Source organism: Epinephelus fuscoguttatus, linkage group LG8 (genome assembly GCF_011397635.1).
Source record: "Epinephelus fuscoguttatus linkage group LG8, E.fuscoguttatus.final_Chr_v1".
Taxonomy (NCBI): domain Eukaryota; kingdom Metazoa; phylum Chordata; class Actinopteri; order Perciformes; family Serranidae; genus Epinephelus; species Epinephelus fuscoguttatus.
The window spans coordinates 9426460-9446459 of record NC_064759.1 but is presented as its reverse complement, the minus strand read 5'-3'; the positions used below and the strand labels follow the sequence as shown (position 1 = coordinate 9446459).

At 41.2% G+C, this 20000-nt stretch overlaps 1 protein-coding gene across 1 annotated transcript in view; it reads right to left on the bottom strand.

The window, feature by feature from the left end:
• Positions 1–17119, bottom strand: part of mtmr11 (myotubularin related protein 11) — a 51057-nt gene extending 33938 nt beyond the window's left edge. Inside the window, exons 1-2 of the mRNA XM_049582915.1 lie at positions 16632–17119; positions 5423–5492 (exon numbers count right to left, since the gene is read on the bottom strand). Coding sequence (XP_049438872.1) covers positions 5423–5492; positions 16632–16688 — 127 coding nt within the window. The 5' untranslated portion in view covers positions 16689–17119. The remainder of the gene's footprint in view (positions 1–5422; positions 5493–16631) is intronic.
• Positions 17120–20000: the final 2881 nt, after the last annotated feature.

Genomic DNA, 20000 nt, shown 5'->3' with positions numbered 1-20000 from the left:
GGTCATTCTGACTGATAACAATATAAACTCTGTGAAACCGCAATATTTGTGTCAATTCATTTCTGTGTCAGAGTGAGTTTGGTGGGTCTATTTAACAGTTCTGTGTTGGATGTCAGCCACTGCTGTTGTGTTAGCTTGTGCTAACAAGGCAGACGTTGAACTGACGGAGATGGCAGCAACAGAAAGTTTGCTGATCCAGCACGGAGTTGGGACTGTCCGGGATCAGACACCCGGGAGCAAAGAGGAAGGAATGCAAGAGATGTCTTAATACTACTTGGTACTGGATAATATCAGTCGATACTACCCAGCCTTAATTCAAATACTGAAAAAAATGATTGACAATAGTTTTCAGGAAGTTGTTAAGGAACATGTGCACCTGTAAGACCACTTCTAGTTGTTGTTTTCTGCACAATCTGAAAGTATTTTAATGTTTTTGCACTCCTAACACGGAGTTGGGCATAAATAAAAGTTGTTTTTTTTCCACATTAAAGCTATAGTGCGTAACTTCTTCAGGTCCGTAAATGTCCGTTTCACCCAAGCCACTACTAGAGGAGATGACACAATGCTGATTAAGCCAATCGGCTCCTCTAACATCTCGCGGTATTTTTCAATATATATCATTTTTAGTATGGGTGTCGACCGGCGACATTCCCGCACTGGCACACAGGAAATGCTTCCTCACAACAAGAAGGGAGGGGGAGGGAGAGCGGAGAGTGTCATAGCAAGAGGTAGAGCGCAGGTAGAAAGAGAAAGCAACATGGCAGAGAAGCGGCTGAGACACGGTTCAGAAGTGGATCCTACCACAAAGGCAAGTGTTACTCTGTGTACGGTGTGTGGCGACTGGCGAGTGTTACTCTGTGTACATGGAAGTGCCGCTGGCTTATTAGTTGTAATAACGCATTATCCGCTGGGAGGCGACAGAAGTTAGGCACTATAGCTTTAAGTTTAAATCTGAACTTCCCCTTTAATGTTTCAACTGCTTCTGCTGACGTTGTGGTCTGTGACTCGGATATGAGGAGACAGCGACCTTAAGAATCAGCCTGAGAAAATACAGCTGAGAGAGATCTGAACCACATGCCTCTGTTTTATTTGTTTTCATCCACATTTGTTCCTCATTTTCAGCTGAGATGCATGCAGAGCGAAAAGGTTTCTTCCCTCCTCAACCCACTGGGAGGATGAGTAAAGACCAGGAATAAATTATGTCAGGTTAAATTTAGGGTTACAGTCGTTTTCGACAAATTAACAGTTGATAAGGACATTTTCTGTATCGATGACTGTGAGAAAAGCCCTCGATGTCTGGTGTCTTCCCTAAAATTTGACACAGCATAAAATGTGAAGACTGCTCTTGCACAGAAAACCAAAAACCACTAACCTTCGTGTGCAACATCCCTAAACAGTGACAGTTTCATAATGACAACCATGTTAGGTTGGCTTGTTATGTGAAACAACAAAAGCAAAACATCTTGTCCAACCTTTCCCTTCACTAGGTCAGTCTCTTTAAAGTTGTCTGCTCTTGAATGCAGGTTACACTGTAATTGCTAGCCAGTAAAAACCACACTTACTACTATATCTCCAGACATACTGATCATCCGCAACATGATTTCCGCCCAAAAATCTTGTTTGATGTTTCTTTTTTTCCAGGACAATAAGCCAAAAAAAATCCTTTTAAAGTCATACACATTAAGAGAATTTAATACCATTTCCAATTTCAAGATCGAAACCCAAGTATACGAATGCTCTCTTGTCCATCAATCAACGAGGGATAAAGCTGATTGACAGCCTTTTAATCCCACAGTAACATAAGACTGTAGAGAAAGGGGAATGTGAAGTTGCTCTGAAGGGGGTCCTGGACTCTTGGCATTGTGTGTGAATGGACAGTATAACCCCTCCCACACTTGCAGCATTGAAAAGGTACATGATCTACCTATGGCTGCCGGAGCTGCTCTGACCCGTTTGCCCTCCCACAGACCGGCTCGGTTTCTGTGCTCCTGTGTTGCGGTGTCACATGAGAACGCAGAGGACACCAAGCACTGTCTGTTAACTACGGGGAGAATGGATCAACTTCTGCAAACATTTATCTGATTTGTGTGTGTTTGTGGAGAAGAAGAGGGTGATAGAGTGGGAGTCCACAGGTGCAACGTGAGCCCTTTCACTTGGTGGGGTAACACTGACTCGCAACTCCTTTGTGTCTGAAAGTGGACTTGTTCTCACAAATTGTCTCAACACTTACTCTGCAGAGCGCACACAAAGCCAAAGGATAGATTTCCCTGTCTGAAATCTGAATCGGTTCAGAAAAACGTCCAAAATAAAATGAAATGATACATTTACAGCAGGCTAACTGTAAGTAATTTTAGCTCACGGTGGAGCTAATATAGGTCTCAATGGAAAACAGAGGAAAAAAAAGATACACAACAGCGCTGCCAATACACATGTTTCTTCTTCTCTCTTAATATAGGACTGGTTCTCATGGACAGCTGTGTTTCTAATCTGCCTGGAATGGAGGTGGAGAAGGAGAGAAAGGGAAGACAGAGAGAGGTAGGGGAACAGTAGGGTGGTGTTGGAGATGGAGATGAAGCTGAAAGCCAGCGGGAGGGAAAAATGTGAAGTAAAGACAGTCGACATTTCACAGTGAAATGTTAACAGCTAAGAATAGGATCTCTGTGTGTGTGTGTGTGTGTGTGTGTGTGTGTGTGTGTTGTCAGTCGAGTCTGGAAAGTATTTGATGAAAACACACTGCTGGAAAACAAATTAGGCTGACATGAAGTGAGTGAAAATGAGGAAGGAAGTGTGTGCGTTTGTGAAGAATACGTGTGCATACATGAATGTGTGTGCATTGTTTGTCTGTGTATAATTACGCATGTGGATGTCTGTGTGTGTAAAAGGTCACGAGATCCTACGTCAAAACAACAGGCATAAAAAAAACCTTTTCAAAAGTAAGAGATACATACAAAGCTTAAAATGTACAAAATGACACTGTGACAAAAGGAGATATCAGTCATAAGGTGGCAAGCTGAGTCTGAAACAGGTCAAGGAGTCATCTCTCCACCTCATAAACTCCCTGCTAACACACCCACACACTCATTAACACTAAATCTGCTCTGGTGAAGAGTGCTATGAGTAACTGCTGATATGCAGGGTTAAAGATCTGGGCCCTCTGGTCTGGGTCTGCTGTCGTTCTTATGAAAAGCTCCTGCAGGGTGGTGCTGACACAAGAATATGAGCAGGGCAGGGCGAGGAAAATAATTAAGAATGCAGCAACAGAGATTTTCTGTGGTCCTGAACCATCCAGCAAATTATCACTTGGGTTAAAAGTGTCGACCTCGAGTTAACCCTGCTGGCAAAACCCTAGCTGCTTTTACACTGGCTGTTCAAGGCGGGAAATTTGCGCTGTTATTCGGTACCTTTAAGCCAGCAAAGAGGTTTAAGGCGATCCATATCAGCTGGATCTCTAAACAAGATGGAGCCTAGTCACAGTTGACATAATGGGCCTTTTTTCATAGTCACTTTTGGTCGTGCCCAGTCAATGACGCCACACTGATTTGTGTTTCCTTTGTCAGCTTTAACATGCCACGCAGCGACAGAGATGGACCTTCTCTGGAGTACGGCCAAAAGCACATGCACCCACCTCCAAGCAGGTAGTGGTGACATCTTGCCAACCCTTCACGCCTCCCCTTTTTACCCTGAAACAAGCATGTGTGTAGAGAGACTCCACCTAACTTTCTCAGAGAGAACAGTGTTTTTAAAAATCTTTCTGTGTTAAGCTCTCTGTGCTTTTGCAGCTTCTGACTCAATCTCTGTGGTTTAGAGTTTCGTTCCTCTTTTGATATCTGCTTTATTTTACTGTTTTATGTTCTGTTTCAGCTGTATGAGTCCTGGCAAGTTACTGCTAAACATTTATAATGTGTTTAACTTTGATAGCAGCTTTTCTTCAATTAAAAACAAGTGTACTGTCATTTAGGGCCATTAGTAGACTAGTCGCCTGCATGTTTATGATATTAATGTAATTATTAAATTATATATTTTGGGCGGGGCAACACAATGGTTTGAGTTGAAGGTGTGAGAAAGAATAGTATCAGTAACACTGTTAACACTGTGCTACATTACAGAGAAATACAAAACCGTACTAATGAACCTTCATTAATATAGGCCTATATTTTATCTACAAGTGCACGTCACACACTGAGCGAGCCGCCTGTTAATGACGCTGTGGGCTAATGGGCATATAGCTACTTCCATGTTTCAGATGATACGTCATGTTTGTAGTCGACCAATGAAGATGAGTTTACATATCACCTTGAGTTCGTCCTTCACCTTCTCAAAATGATCCCACACTTTGGATTTCCTGCCCGACATGTTATTAACTAGCCTGTGGAATAACTGCAGGTAAACTTCTTTTACCTGCTGTGCTTTTGCAGCAAAAATATCAGGGGACTTGAGCTGTGGATCAGCCCGCTGCTTTTAGACATCATTGCTCAGGATGAGCCGTCATCAGTTAAAGACACACCTTCAAGCGGGTAACCCTGTTGTAATGGAGATGCAAATCCCTGCTGTACTGGCCTAAGAGGCCAAACCAAACCAAACCAAACTAAGCCAGCCCATGACTGTCAAAAAGTGGTATTTAAGTGTACAGTGAATACACTACACTGCTTGATAATGCACATCCTGCATCTCCATGTAATTTTGTGGCTGTGCTTTTATAAGAGAATGATTACATTCTGCAGTAACTACAAATTAGTCACCACATAGTAAACATAGGCTGTAGTAAGCTCTGCAACACAACACCTTTAGTTACATACGACAAAAAAGTCATTGCTGCTGATTCTAACTTCATTCTGTCTGAGCACTCATTCTGCAATAAAGCTACGTGACTTTTTAACGTTAGCCACACAACTGTTCATTGAAGCTCCTGGTCCCATTTTGTGTTTTCAGTTTAGCTTTTCAACAGCAGATGTTTTACCGCCTCAAAGGCAAAACACCTGCTGTGACATTCCTGGTCCAGGTGTGGCTACAAGTGCAAAATGGAAAATTCAAACCACAGAGAACAATGAATACAGCAGCAGCTTTCGGCCTCGGCGTTACTGAATGTTGATATTTCATCTGGTCCTGGAGCAGCATGGCAGTTGTCAATTGAAGTTCATGCTGTGAGGTGTTGTATTATTTATTACCTTACACATTTCTGGTGTCTGGCTGAGCTGTTCAGCTGCAACCTGTTTATTGTTATAGTAGCTGGAATCATTCCTTATTTATTTGATTGATGCAAGACGTGGGTGGATTTGCCAAACGTGGACGATGTGTGGATTTCTCAAAAGCAGAAATGTAGGAAGTAAAAACTGATCTGTTGTGACCATCATAATAACTGCTCTTCTAATATTCTTACATATTTAAAAAGCTTCATACATATCTCTGAACATTACAATCTTACCTGGCAGGCAGCGCAGTCCAAACACATCTCGACTCCTTGCGTTCATCCCACTCTGACTCAGCATCCTCTCCTGTAAGAGAGCAGAAATTAGCATAATTTAACCCATCTTTATTCCACATATCAGTGTTACACACAGGACATGTCCTGACCTGAAAGGAATACATTTGTAGTTTCAGGAACTTGCTTTTCTGGATCAGTTTTTCCACTGAGCTAACCAGCTGCAGCAGATATAAAGTGGTATTGATTTCATAATGCAGCCCAAATCAAGAAACTAAAATGTTAAACTCCTTTAAATGAAAGCAACATAATTCAGTAAGTTTATGCTCCCAGAATGCAACATTTTGTTTACTACTCCTGACAAGAACCTGAATATCCTGAATGACTTTGAAGGCAGTGTTAATTTTAGGGAAATGATGTGTTTTTCTTTCTGTAGACTTTGTCAAAAAACAGCCTTATGTCACCGCTGGTCTTGTTGATTATATTTAAGTTATGGCTCAGCCTGTTTCTCTCATCAAAGCCTGGCTCGTCTCAACGGACTCATTTTCATCGACAAAAAAAAAAAACACAAAGCCAACCACACAATGCTCCATGATTCTTAGTTTCCATTTAGCTGTTTGTTCCTGCTTTCTCAATAACAGTCTCACGTACTCGAGTCTGTTCTACAAGCAAGAATCCGACAAGAATCCAACCCCACAGAGCCACAGAGGTTTCTATAATCAGACTGTGAGCCTACTAGCACATATGCTTCCACTTAACTCTGCTACTAAACCCCCCACCCCACCCCCCACCCCCCCTTGTGAAGGCCATTTACATTTATCGGCTTCAAATCCCATAATATGCCAAGGCCTGCAAAGTGAGAGTATGATGTGATTATACAGGTGGTCAACAACCTTTATAGTAGTACAGAAATAGAGCTACAGCCCGGAGTTGACATCCAAGAAAACTATACATTATACAGCGCCAAAATGTCTCTCTCAGCAATTCAGCTCTGAGTTTCACCCACAATGAAACTATTAATCATTGTTTCATTTAAAGCACCGGCTTGATCACAAAACGCTGGTATTTCTTTGAGTCAGCAAGGACGTGTGAACAATAACAATGAATCTACTCAGTCGCCCGTGTTATGCTAACAATTCTGCAGTGTGGTGGATTCTGTGTTAGCAGCCCGTTCATGAAAACCAGAGACTCTAAGCTTGTGGCCCCCCATAAAAACATTTAACAAAGAGGACCTTTGCTCCTGGAAAAGGTAGTAAAATCACACTTATTCACAGCGGTTTGTTTTCTTTGTATGTGAGAGCGTCTGGCTGTTTCTTTAACAATAACTCACAGATTCTGCAGTGTGGTACTGATGCTATCTTAATGGTATTAAAGGCAATGGTATTAAAGGTCTAGTGTAGTGGTCCCCAACTGGTGGGTGGCGGTCCAAAAGTGGGTCGCAGGTCCAAACATGTCATGTTTGCAAAAAACACACTTTACTTTGTACAGTGAATTTCCAGCACAGAGCTTTTATTTTGAAGTGCTGTTTCATGATGTAGAGTGAGTGACTAATGGATTTGACAGAGACAATAAACTAGCTTGACGACACGGCCAAACGCAAGTATGACACTGAATGTATTTAATTGTGTGGACCTTGAACTAATGACAAAGGAGAAATTTGGACCCTGTGGCTGGACCAGTTGGGAACCACTGGTCTAGTGTGTAGGATTTAGGGTCATCTATTGGCAATAATAAATTCAATGTTATTATCATTATAATATTCCTTACTATTGGTGTCTCTAATCACATACTTCTGTGCTTACTACTTACACTTAATATTTTGAGTGCATAGGTGCATTCACACTGAGTATGGAAAAATGCAGTGCACTATGAGTACCCGGATGGTGCACTCAAGAAGTTGAGTGTGAAACTATGGACACTTCTCGCCCTCAGTGGTCGCCATCTTGGCTACGTAGCGGAAGGGGAGGGACCACTTTTCAAACTGGAAATAGCAGCCGACGACTGTGTGACTATGAACATTGCTGCATTGTACAAATGTGTTTTTTGCACTAAGCACCACTATACTGTTGTCAGGTATAAGCCAGCACTATGTTTATTGGGTTAATTTAGCAGTCTGTAACGATTTGGTACCGCGAACGTTAACGTAAATGCTAACGCTAGTTTGCTAACTAGCTAATTTGTGGTCGTCATCCCGGTGAGTGCACGATGGCCGTGTTAGGTTTGAAATTCGCGCACTACGCCAATGAGTACATAGTGCACATAGTATACTACAAGTAAGTGTACTAATGGAAGTATGGGATTTGTTCTGCAACCACAACACTAGATGCTTCTAAATCCTACACACTGGACCTTTAAGTTTTCGTTTTAAGGTCATAGTTTTTGATTTAATGCATACATCTCACATTTTGTCCAGTAAAAATAATGAATGGTGGAATACTATGTAAACTGCCGAAAAAAAGAGACCTTACTAATTTGCTAATTAATTAAACTAGGGCTAAGTGAGCCATTATCACTGTCATAAAAACAATCAAAATAACACAAGCACTAATTAATGTCATATGGGCAAGGTTGTTCTGGTGTATTATCTTGCTTTCAAATGGCTCAGTACAGCCAACTCCAGCATCTGTAACAAAACTACAAGTATTAGCCAACAGCATGACAAATATTTAAAATATGGTTATAGTTCCAACTATTTTACCAGCCATATTAAAAGGCTGAAAGTTCTGTTAGCAAAAACCGCAGGAGAAAAACAAGGCTTTTTTGATTATACGGCAGGACACTAAAATTTTACAACACTTCGTTTCTGCTTGCCAGTGCATTGTTCATTTTTTTCCATCTGGCTTTAAAATGTCGTATGCTTTCCCTCAGTCTCTCCATCAACACCCACAGAAAACCCGCAGCTGAATTCCTCATCCCCTTTTAAGAACATCAGAGGCTACTCAGATCTTGTTTTGTTATTCCTTTTATACGCCTAGTGTCTCAGATCTGTCCTCTGAAGGTTGTCAAGACTGACAAACTTGGGCCTCAGGGTCTTGTGAGGCATGTGCACTCACTAGATAACACTGGAATACACAAGGTGAAGTACTGCTGGCACTCCACATCAGACTGGGCTATGTACATAATGTGATAAGGGTAACATGAATGCAACTCCCTTGGTTAAACTCGCAAAAATGTGACAGGAAGATATAAAGCAAATGCATTTATGTGTGAAGCCCATGCATTTCTCTGACAGCAGAAGTACAACAGGCAACAGAGATAAGGAAAACTGGAATGACTTCATGTCTAGGTATAATCTTAAAAAGATCTCTGAGTCATGAATCGCTCCAAAACCACATTTCCAGGGCCGTGTTTAAGCTGACATTTCACTTTAGCTTTAATTGTGTGGCTTCGGCGTCCCCACTCTATCACTTTCATTTCTCCCCTGTGCTGCCTCTCTGCCCCACTTTTGCCCTCCTCTGCTCCCTCTCTTCATCCTCAGGGACAGTGGCCAAGGCTTATTCCAGTTTCCATTGCTCATGGCTTCCCCTCGCTACTGCGGCCAGACTTCTGCAGTAAGCGTGCCTGTTCCTGCGTCTGGAACATACTTGTCTTTTCTCAAACAACAGGCCAAACTCGAAACGAAAGAGAACAAATGGGAGTTTTTGAGGGACACTGGAGATAAAGCACTCATCTGTTGTACCCCAAACTCTAACATTTCAATCCGCTATCATCCCATCAGCCTTATTTGACATTTGACAAAAATGTGTACCTACAAACAGTCTAAAGAATATGATTTAATTCCTAACAAGACTCAGTTACTGAATAATAGATCGTTTCTGCTGCTGTCCCAAAACACACTGTGAACCTTCAGCATCCGTTGTTATGATGAAACAATCTGAGTCCGTTTTAAAAGCATCTCCCACTAAGATATTCTCTGCTTTGGGGCTTGTAAAATACACATTAGCTTTTAGCCACTGTACTCTGTGCTGAAAAGGTTCACAGCCCGTTCGTTTGTATTGGGCTTTTCATTTCCTCACATGAATGGGGACCGTCATATGGCATTATGAACTGGCTTGGAAGGAAAACCAGGACATGAGTTAGTTTTGCTAAATGGGGCTCACTTTGAAGTGTTTCCTCTTCTTCCATTCAGAATAACATGAGATTTTTTTTGTCTGCACGCATAAAAATGACTGAGGACTTCAATCATTTTTGGATCACTGTGTCTTTCCTTTCGAAGCAGCCCTGTTACAATGTACTGCTGGAAACAGAAGACCTGGCATCAAGTTTATTAATCCACTGAAAGCAAAACCCCAAGGGCAAAGAAAGGGACAAAAGAAATGCTTTGAATACAATCAGCAGTTCACAGTGAAATATGGTCCTGAGTGGAAATACACCACCTGGTGCAGTGTACAAAAAACTGCAAACAGCTGCGTTCCAGAAAAAGCTGCAGTTTTGCCTCAATATGATAGCTAGAGAGAAGACAGAAACAGATTCCGACATATAGAGTGAAATAGTAAATCAATGTTTCATGAATTGGGAATTCAGACAGTTAATATTTAATGAGAGAATTTCTGCATCACACTATAGTGAACATCTCGCTTTCTACTCTGCAAAAGCCTGTCACAATTAGCACAGCTCTCCCTGTTGAAACATTTCATCCTGAAACCCTCCACGAAAGCCGGCAACACGGGAATATTTACAGCAGTGTCTGCGTTCTTATTCACTCTTAATTACAACACCATCAGTCTAGACTTTGAGACTCACAACAAACGGATAATTACTGACTCTTTTAATGGTATCCCTGCTGGAGGATTTGCAATTCATTGTTTCATAACATGTTTGTGTCTTCATTACACCCTCCTCTTGTTGCTCAAGTGTTCAGTGCTGACGGAGAGTTGCAAATATGTTTGTGCAGTTGTTGATTGTAAGGTCAGTACAGGAAGGTTCATAGGTCATCTGAAGCCAAATAAAGCAGTGTCTGAGTGTCTACAGCCATGCAGTCGGCTCTCTGGGGCTGTACTGTACAGCAGAAGATTCTCAGTCATCCAGGTCATGGTAATTCTAAGTGCATCTTCAAGAAACTCAATCAAGTTCAGTCGCCTACGATATAGCACTTAGAAGAACATCAGCATGCTAACCAAGCCCCCGGGGACAGCACTTGGCTTTGAAGCCAATTTGACGTAATGAACAAGTGCGTGGTCACTCGGTGCCTCCTTTCATCTCAATGAGGGGAAGGTGGCAGAGAGGAAGCGTTTTCCAACACGGCGGTAAAGGTATGAAGCGGTTGCCGGCCATGTGCACGCACAGAGTTTGCTATGCCGCACTGAGCTAGCTGTGTCAAACTGGCTTTGGCCAATCAAACACTGGGCATCACAGAGGCAGAAAGAAGACAAAATGGAGGAGCTGATGATGCTGGTGTCTGAATACTCGGAGTTACAGTGCTAACTAGGGCCGTAACAGTACATGTATTTGTGTCGAACCGTTCGGTACGCGACTTTTGGTTTGGCTCGACCCTGTACCGAATTATTGGGCGCAGGATATTATTTTATTTTATTTTGTTTTATTTTAATTCCATTTTTGCAAGCCGAACCATTTGAAATATCTAGTTCCCCGAGTCCCGTAAATCCCCGCTTTCACTTTGTGCAGCGCATTCTCGCATTTTGACAACACGGCAAGTGAGCCTGACAAACCTGAAGACCCTCCCGCAAACCTTAAGTCCTCTGTTTGGGAACACTTTGGTTTCAGGGTAAGATACAAAGATGGAAATAAACAAGTTGACAAGACAAAAGCAGTGTGCCGGCACTGCAGAACAGCGGTTGGGTATGTACTTGGAAACACGTCTAACGTGCTAACGCATCTAAAGCGACACCACCTGAATTTGAACGTTAACCGGCACGACTAGAAAAAGCAATCTAGTGCAAACTACGATATTGTCGTCGTTTAAAAAGAAAGAGCGTTTCCCTGATCATTGCGCTAAAGAAATAACCAACGCCATTGGAGTTGAGTAAAATTGTTTAAGCTGCACTTTAGATATAAGCATGTTTTGTTTACTGCACTTTAACAAAGTGGGAAAGCTAAGTAAGTTCCTAGTAAAACTGAATCTGAGCAGGCTTTAAAGCTGACCAGCTGCACTATACTTTTTATTTTAAAAACCGAAACCGAAAAAAACGAACTGTGACTTGTGTACCGAGGTACGCACTGAACCAAGATTTTTGTGTACCGTTACACCCCTAGTGCTAACAATTTATAAGAACAACCAGAAGAAAAGCTGGGCCTGGGATAACATTTCCACCAAACTTCAGAGGACTGGCAAATTCTCCAAATATGTAAAAATCTTTGTTAATGTCAGTGATTTCAATTGTCTCGCTACAGTATGCAGCTACAAGTTAGCTTGCACTTCTGACTGTTCAACACAGCACCAGCCTGGCATCGCAGCCGTGGACTGTAGCAAAAGGAACAGCTTTTAAAACACTTAGCTTATTGGGGGAATGTACTTGCAGGTCAGCGGTTGTCAAGGTGGTCACTGTGCAGTGGTGTGAAAGCAGCTTAGGTCTCTAGTGTACTTGCTCTATGGGCCCCACAATGCGGAAGATCCGTGTAATTTTACACAGCGGAAATCAAGCTTTTTTTGCCCTCATATGCCAAATGGTTAACCTTTTTGGAATCAAGGGGTTTTTTTGTTAGATATGATTAAGAACTCTATAGTTGTCAACTACAGCTGACGGGATTACTGTGGAGGAAGTGAAACCAGTGATCAGAATAAACGCTCTTATGACTCAGACTCACAATAGTGAAAATACACTATTCCACATTTTTTGTGGACCACATGGAACTCCCTCAAAGACCCATGGGGATCCTTGAACCCCTAGATGTCATGCACCACTGAGTAACTTTCATAGGAATGAATGGGGCTCCACCTCCAACACTGTATCCAGTTCTCTCCATTATGCTAATATTCTCACCATGACAATGCTAACATACTGATGTTAGCAGTCATAATGTTGATCATGTTTACCATCACATTTCGTGTGTTAGCATGCTAACACATATTTAGTGGGCTACACGTTATTTCAATGTGTCAAGATACAAATTTAATCAACATTTAGGTAAAAACAAATGTCTGATTGAACTTGGTATCAGAGATACCTAAAATTAAAGGACTAGGATCTGGGATCCGTTAGTCTTGCTCACCAGACCTTTCTCAAGAAAAGAAAGGTCTGGCTGGGCCGACTCTCACTTCAAGATTGGAGAAAAAAAACGCCCTGGCTGCTTGTATTTCTTTCAACCAATCACAGTTGTTCTGGGTGGTGCCACAGCAACAGTGCGCTTGCAAAAATATTGCTGGGGGGGAAACAGGTTTAGGTGTAACACGCCCACAAAAATATCGCCTACAGGACGCGAACCATGGCAGAAAAATGGCTACATCCCCGCAAGATCAAACACCGCAAAAGTTAGTAAAGGACGTGTTGAAAACGGTTGAAAACTGCTACACAACCGGAGGTGGTAGGGCGGGACTTCAGCGGGTGGCTCGTTTCCGCCCAATGAGAGGCTGATCTATGCAGCGAACTTCCGCCCACTCAGACTATGAGAAGACCATGATGTCTGATCAAAATTCAATATATCCGATAGTTCTCGAGACATTTCACTTAAAGCTTCAATTGTCACCTTCATGATGGCGCTAAATTCATTGGGATTCATCCTTTGGGGACAGCAGAGAGTGGTATCAAATGTTATGGCAATCCATCCAATAGGTACTGACTCACCATCTTTAGGGTCACGCTGCGAGCACGGCTATCATCGTGGTATAACAGTAACCGCATTATTAAAAAACATCAAACAAAAAAAGACACCAGTGCAGCTGGTGGACCTGTTTCCATTAGCCTGCATTCATAAATCACATGCCATCACATTTGATTATTTTCATCAATCACCACAATGCCTGTCAGTTGAGCCCTGACATATCAGTTTCAGGAATCCTTCATCTAAAGGACTGCAGGGTTGCCTAATGGCCAAATGATGTTACTAAAAGATCACAAGTCTGCCGCCCACAACATGCAGTGTGTCCACCAACAGCAGCATTTCCTCCTCTTGGTCTCTGGAGCACACTTGCATCTCTAATCCTCTTACATTCTCACTGACAGTACATCATTGCAGATGCCAGTGTCAGCTAAATGGCTTAAGTGAAAATCTAATGCTAAACATTGAGCGTTTTCAGCGGCTCATACTCGTATGAAATGTTTTTGACAGTCACCTCGAGACAGTCTGCAGCTCAGGTCCCACGAGTGAGATTATCAGAGCCATTACATACACTCCAAACAGACAAACAACCTAGCCTCTCAGCCCTTTTGCAAGTGAATAGTGCGTCTGGTTAATTATCACCCAATGCCAGATCGATGCACCCTCTAACAGGACCATAAATCTGCTCTGCCATTAAGAGGAGCCCATTGTTGTGCTCTGTTTAAGCAGTGGAAGCCTCGGTAGCTCAGGAGCTGGCAGTGAACATGACGTCTGGGTCCTATGGGAGCGGGTGTGGGTGACTGTACTGCTTTGGCCTACTCCTATCAAGCTGGGATCTTGAGCCACTCTGAATGGAGCTCAGATGATCCCTCCTCTGGCATTTTTGCTTCTGTGGAGCTTTGTGCTGTGTGCCTTTCATGCTGACTGCTTCAAAGCTGGCTGCGAGATGCAGATAGAGAGAACTCAGGGGGATAAGCACAGCCAAAATAAGCCTGAATAAGCCTGCTATCCTGTCAAGAAGCAGGCCTGAGCATCGTTATGTATGTACTGCTGTTGTTTCATTATTCATTCATTTTTCAAGCAAAGTGCAGAACACTTCCTGATTCAAGCTTCTGAGTTGTGAGGATTTGCTTCTTTTCTTTGTCTTATTTTGGACTGTTGGTCCAAATATGTTTTTTGTAAAACAAATAATCAGTTATTGAAGGAAGTAACTGGCTTATTAAATAAGGATTAAGTTAAAGCCCTATCATAATTTATGTCATCCAAAATGGCTCGAGTATTACACTGTATTTAAAGAAGAAGAGATTCACCAGTACATGCAAACAGCAAAGCCATCTGGTCCAAATTCAGCCCAGGATTGGATTCATTTTTCTAAAGCAGTCTTAACACATGCTCATGGAAGAGAAACCCACAAGAGTGTGTGGGTGGCACATAATCTACACAGCCTACTACTCCACATTACCATATCTTATGCTCAGCCACATTCTCATACTTGGACACATGGGATTCCATTGGTGGGGGGCTGTGATGATTTCTGCACGTCTCATTCGGAGGTAATCAAATTCAAAACTCCTCTACCTCCCAACTGCTGTCTCCATGGCGACAGCCAGATGTTGTGCAGTGCACATCACCCCCCACTCCACATGCAAGCCTCACCCGAGGGCAGAGTAAAAGGCATCTGTTACCGTTTCCCCCTGCGGCTGCTGAAAATAACCAGGGAGAGACAAAAAGCCAGGCATCACAGACGCGGTGCCAAGAGACTGTTCCCAGAGGAATGAGAAACTCTGAAACACATTCATTCTGTGTACACATTGCTTTGTGCCATCTATCAAACTAATGAGCACTTCTAACCCCTATCCTCTCAGGTACTCCTAAACTGGGGCAGTATCTTTCTGATCATTTGAAATGCAGGGATTTCATCTTCTGAATTTCAAAGCAATTCATTGTAGCACCATGTGACCTTTCAGACCTCTGGCGATCAAAGCAGCTGGAACAGGCTCCAAATGTTTGCTGCACAGGAGATGATGATCGCCTGCACCATTTGTCCCCATGTACAACAACTTAATCCCATATGAGGCAAGCCTCCTGCCATGAGAAGTGATTAAGATTCACCACCACTACCCTGGCCTTTAATAAGGCATGCAGCCAGAGACAGCAACATTATGTAGCCTTACAGTAATTATGCATCTCCCTGTTCTCCAGACAGGAAGAAACAGCAGCCCTCTGCAGCTTCATCCCTCTAAATCTGCCATCCTGAGTTGTGAACAAAAATTCTATGACACAGTCCACATTCATGCATTAAATGAGGCTCACAGGGGGATTTCTGAAGAGTAGCCGCAGCTTTCTAATTCAGCCTGGTTGCAAACTACTTGAATGCACATTTTCACCCTCACAATAATGTTCCAAACAGAAAGAAACAGCAGCCCTCTGCAGCTTCATGCCTGTAAAGCTGCCATCCTGAGTTGTGATCAAAAATACTATAACACAGTCCGCATTCACACACTGAATAAGGCTAACAGAGGGATTTTTTAAGGAGGAGCCGCAGCTTTCTAATTCAGTCAGGCTGCAAACTACCTGAATGTAGATTTTCACCCTCAAAATAATGTTGTCCAAACAGAAAGAAACAGCAGCCCTCTGCAGCCTCGTCCCTGCAAAGCTGCCATCCTGACTTGTGAACAAAAATACCATGATACAGTCCACTTTCACACACTGAATAAGGCTCACAGAGGGATTTTAGAGGAGGAACTGCAGGTTTCTAATTATATATATACATTCTCATCCTTACAATAAATATGCATCTCTCTGTTCTCCGGACAGTAAGAAACAGCAGCCCTCTGCAGCCTCATCCCTGCAAAGCTGCCGTCCTGACTTGTGAACGAAAATACCATGAGACAGTCCACTTTCACACACTGAACGAGGCTCATAGAGGCATCTCTGAGGAGGAAACGCAGATTTATAATCCAGGCAGGCTGCAAACTACCTGAATGCACATTTATAGCTCTGCATAGTGAATGATAGCCGGTGTTTCCTGCATCATGTCATTGCCTGCTTCCTGGCCTCTCTGGTGTTTAATCACATGGGTGTTAAAGCACTGAGAAAGCAACTGAACTCAAACCTTCATCTGACTGACTTGCAAATCACAAGTAACCTTGAAATAATACACGATATGACCTTTATTCTACATACTGAAGCTGGCTCGTGCCAGAGGAGAGAAGGAAAAGAGAGGTTCAATGACAAGGGATGGAAACACATACAAAATCATACATTTTTTTAATTTAAAAAAAAGCTTAAAAATCTGCTGTGAAACTGATATTTCAAATAAAAAGGACTCAAGATTGTGTGTTAAATAGCGTTACCCACATTACAGCTCAGTCTGCAGTTATTTGACAGCACAAAACGGGATAAAACAAGTTAAAGCTAACACTGTTAGAAGTCTGTCACTAATCAAAGCTAATATAGTTAGCATCAGTTAGCTAACTTCACGTCATCACCTTACCTTGATGTCTGGGAGCATTTGTCTCACTTTGAACGTGGTTTTAGATCCTGTCAACATTTTGGACGACAGGTAAACTCGACTTAAATTGAAAAACAACGAGCGACTCAATGAAAGATAAAAAAAAAAAGTGTGATATTACAAGCTAACGGTCGCTGTGTTAGAGTTCACCTCTTTCCATTTTTAGCTAAAAAAAAAAAACCGCCGTGAGAAAGAGAAGAAAGGGTCCGGAGTCCGGTAACGGTTAGCCCGTATCACCGGCTGCTACTACCGAGGTGCTCAGTGTGGACGAGCAAACTATTTTCGCTCTTTTCATCGCTATTCGCGCTGACAAGCATCCGTGTCCCGAGAGCACACCCTGCCGAGAGCACACCCGCAGTCACCGGACTGTTACTAACTGCTGTTAGTCACTAACGAACGGGGGAGATGCGTTCACCGTTACTGCCGCTTTCCTACCCATTGGGCTCTGTTTGTTTATCCATTCGCCATAGTGAAACACACACTGGTGGAAAAAAGTGCAGCAGTGGAGCTTCTTAAAGGGCCAGTACATGTGGAGAGAGACTGAATATATGAGCTGGAGTCTCAGAGTGACAGTGAAAGTCCTCAGGAAGTTTGAGAAGCTTAGCACAAGGACAGAAAGGGAGTAGAGGTCAGTTTCCCCCACTTTCACTGGACCCCTTGAACTCACCACCACTCAGCACTCAGTGATGAAAGAAATATTATAATGTGAAAAATATCCATAAAGAGTTAAACTCCTTTATTCAGCCTACTTGTCATGCTGTGTTTTATAATTACAACATATTTAAGTACAACACCAGGCACGGATACTCGATGTAGCAACACTATATTGCTCTTGTATAGTGTGTACTTATATTTTTATTCCTTTTTTAAATGTTATATTTATATATTTTTTTCCTATTGATCTGTTCTTGTGCTGCTGCAACACCTACATTTATTGTCTGTGGATCAATAAGGGTTATGATATAATATAACATAATAAAATATAACATAAATAATATAACATAATCTAATATAAAGTAATATAATATAAAATAAAATAATGTAATGTAATATAAAATAATAAAATATAATGTAATATAATCTAATAAAATGTAATATAACATAATAAAATGTAATAAAATATAATATAATGTAGTGTAATATAATATAATATAATATATAATGTAATATAACATAATGAAATATAATAAAATATAGGCCAATATAACATAATATAACATAAGAAAATATAATATAATGTAATATATTATAAAATAATATAATATTATTATTTGTTGTCATATTATTATTATTATCATTATTATTGTACTGGATTATTAACAGTAATGGACTGATGTGTTCAAGTAGCATTTTACTGCTGTAGCTGGCACAGGTGCAGATAATTTCATCTGGTTTGTAAAAGTGTGTGTAACTTAATATATAACAATATGCACAATATTATAAAAGTTCATCATTTGTCTTGTATACGACATGTTAATCTGCAAAGTTACAAAAGCTGTGAAATTAAAGTTGTGTTAAAAAAAAGTAAAATTGTATTACTTCTCTCTGAAATGTTGTGAAATAGAAGTATAAATTAAGATTAAATGGAAAGTACTTTAGTACTGTATTGTACTTGGGTTTCTAATTGTGAGAAGTCCCAAATTTGTTTCAACTTTCACCCTTAAACTCAAACAAGTTTGTTTCTCTTTGTTTTGAAATTGCTTTTCATATGTGTGTCTCGTTTGTTTTACATGCATGACACATTTAAAGTGGTTCTCATAAATTTGACTTTGTTCTCTGATGGCGTTCAATGAAACAACGTCTGTTAGTGAGAGCTCTGGCTTTGTCATCAGGCAGCTTGACGTTGAGGGTTTAAACTGAAGCAGTAGCTGAGCCAGAAAGACAACATCCATAAAACCACTCAACTCTTGACCTTGTGGTGTTTCAAGCCTGCCTATCACCTCCTAAAAACAACAAAATAATCTTGTTAATTTACCATCTACAGCCTCTTTCTGCTCGGCAGTACCTTTCTCTGGTCCTTTAGCAGGTCTGTGTGGGGACTGGCTCCTCTCCTCTCTCATCCAAACACGTGGAAAGAAACCAGCGGCAGCTTTCTTCCAGACAAACACAGGAGGCCAATTCAGAAGAAATTCCTTTCCAAAGAGAACGGGGGGAAAGTCTGAATAATCCTGAGCGACAGTCTGTCCTGCTGAACAGGTGGGGAGACGGTGTCCTTGTGAACTATAATAGAGAGAGGTCTGGATTTTTTACCACATGGGAAACTGTTCAATATTACATAAGGTTCTCCGATTTCTCTAATACATAAAACAGTCGCAGACACAGGACCTTGCATCATCCGAGCTGGAGTTATTCAACAATGTATAATGCAACAAGGTTAGGGTGATACAGAGAGGCACAGATAAAAAAAATAAGTGTTCACAATAAAATATATTAATGAGCTCTGTCTTTATCTGTTCAAGTTGTTTTTATTCAGTTTAAATGTCTTTATGTCTTTGCAGCTCCACTTTAATGATCATAACATGATTTTTATTAGATATATGAGGATGTGTGGAATTTGCATGTTCTCCCCGTGTCAGCGTGGGTTTCCTCCAGGTGCTCCAGCTTCCTCCCACAGTGCAAAGACATGCAGGTTAACTGGTGACTCTAAATTGTCCGTAGGTGTGAATGTGAGTGTGAATGGTTGTCTGTCTCTATGTGTCAGCCCTGTGATAGTCTGGCGACCTGTCCAGGGTGAACCCTGCCTCTCACCCAGTGTCAGCTAGGCAATTACGGAAAATGAATGAATGAAGTCATGATTTCAGGATACTAACGAGTTATTTCGAGGTTTGACGTATTTTTATAGTCAGTATTTTGGGATACTGAGTCATGATGTCGTAACGTTTCCCTCTGTAAAGGGCTTCTACAGCCACTACCCATTGTGGGTGAGTTAGTATCTCAAAATAAACTTTCTCAAGTTATTGACTTAATATCTCAAATTAAATAAGTAGTTCTTTAGTTAATCATTATTTCGAGATACTAAGATACAATGTCATAATTTCAAGATATTACATAATTATTTCAGGATACTATGATTATTTTGAGATATTAAGTTATTTTAAGATAGTAAGTCACAATTATATATATTAAGCTGTTATTTTAAGAATAAGTCATAATTTCGAGATATTGTCATTATTTTGAGATACTAATTATTTTGAGATACTAACTCACTATTTTGAGATATAGTCATTATTTTGAGATACTAACAATATTTTTAGATCTAAAGTCACTATTTTGAGATACTAACTCGCTATTTTGAGATATAATGTCACTTTCTTTGAGATACTAACTCAATATTTTGAGATATAAAGTCAC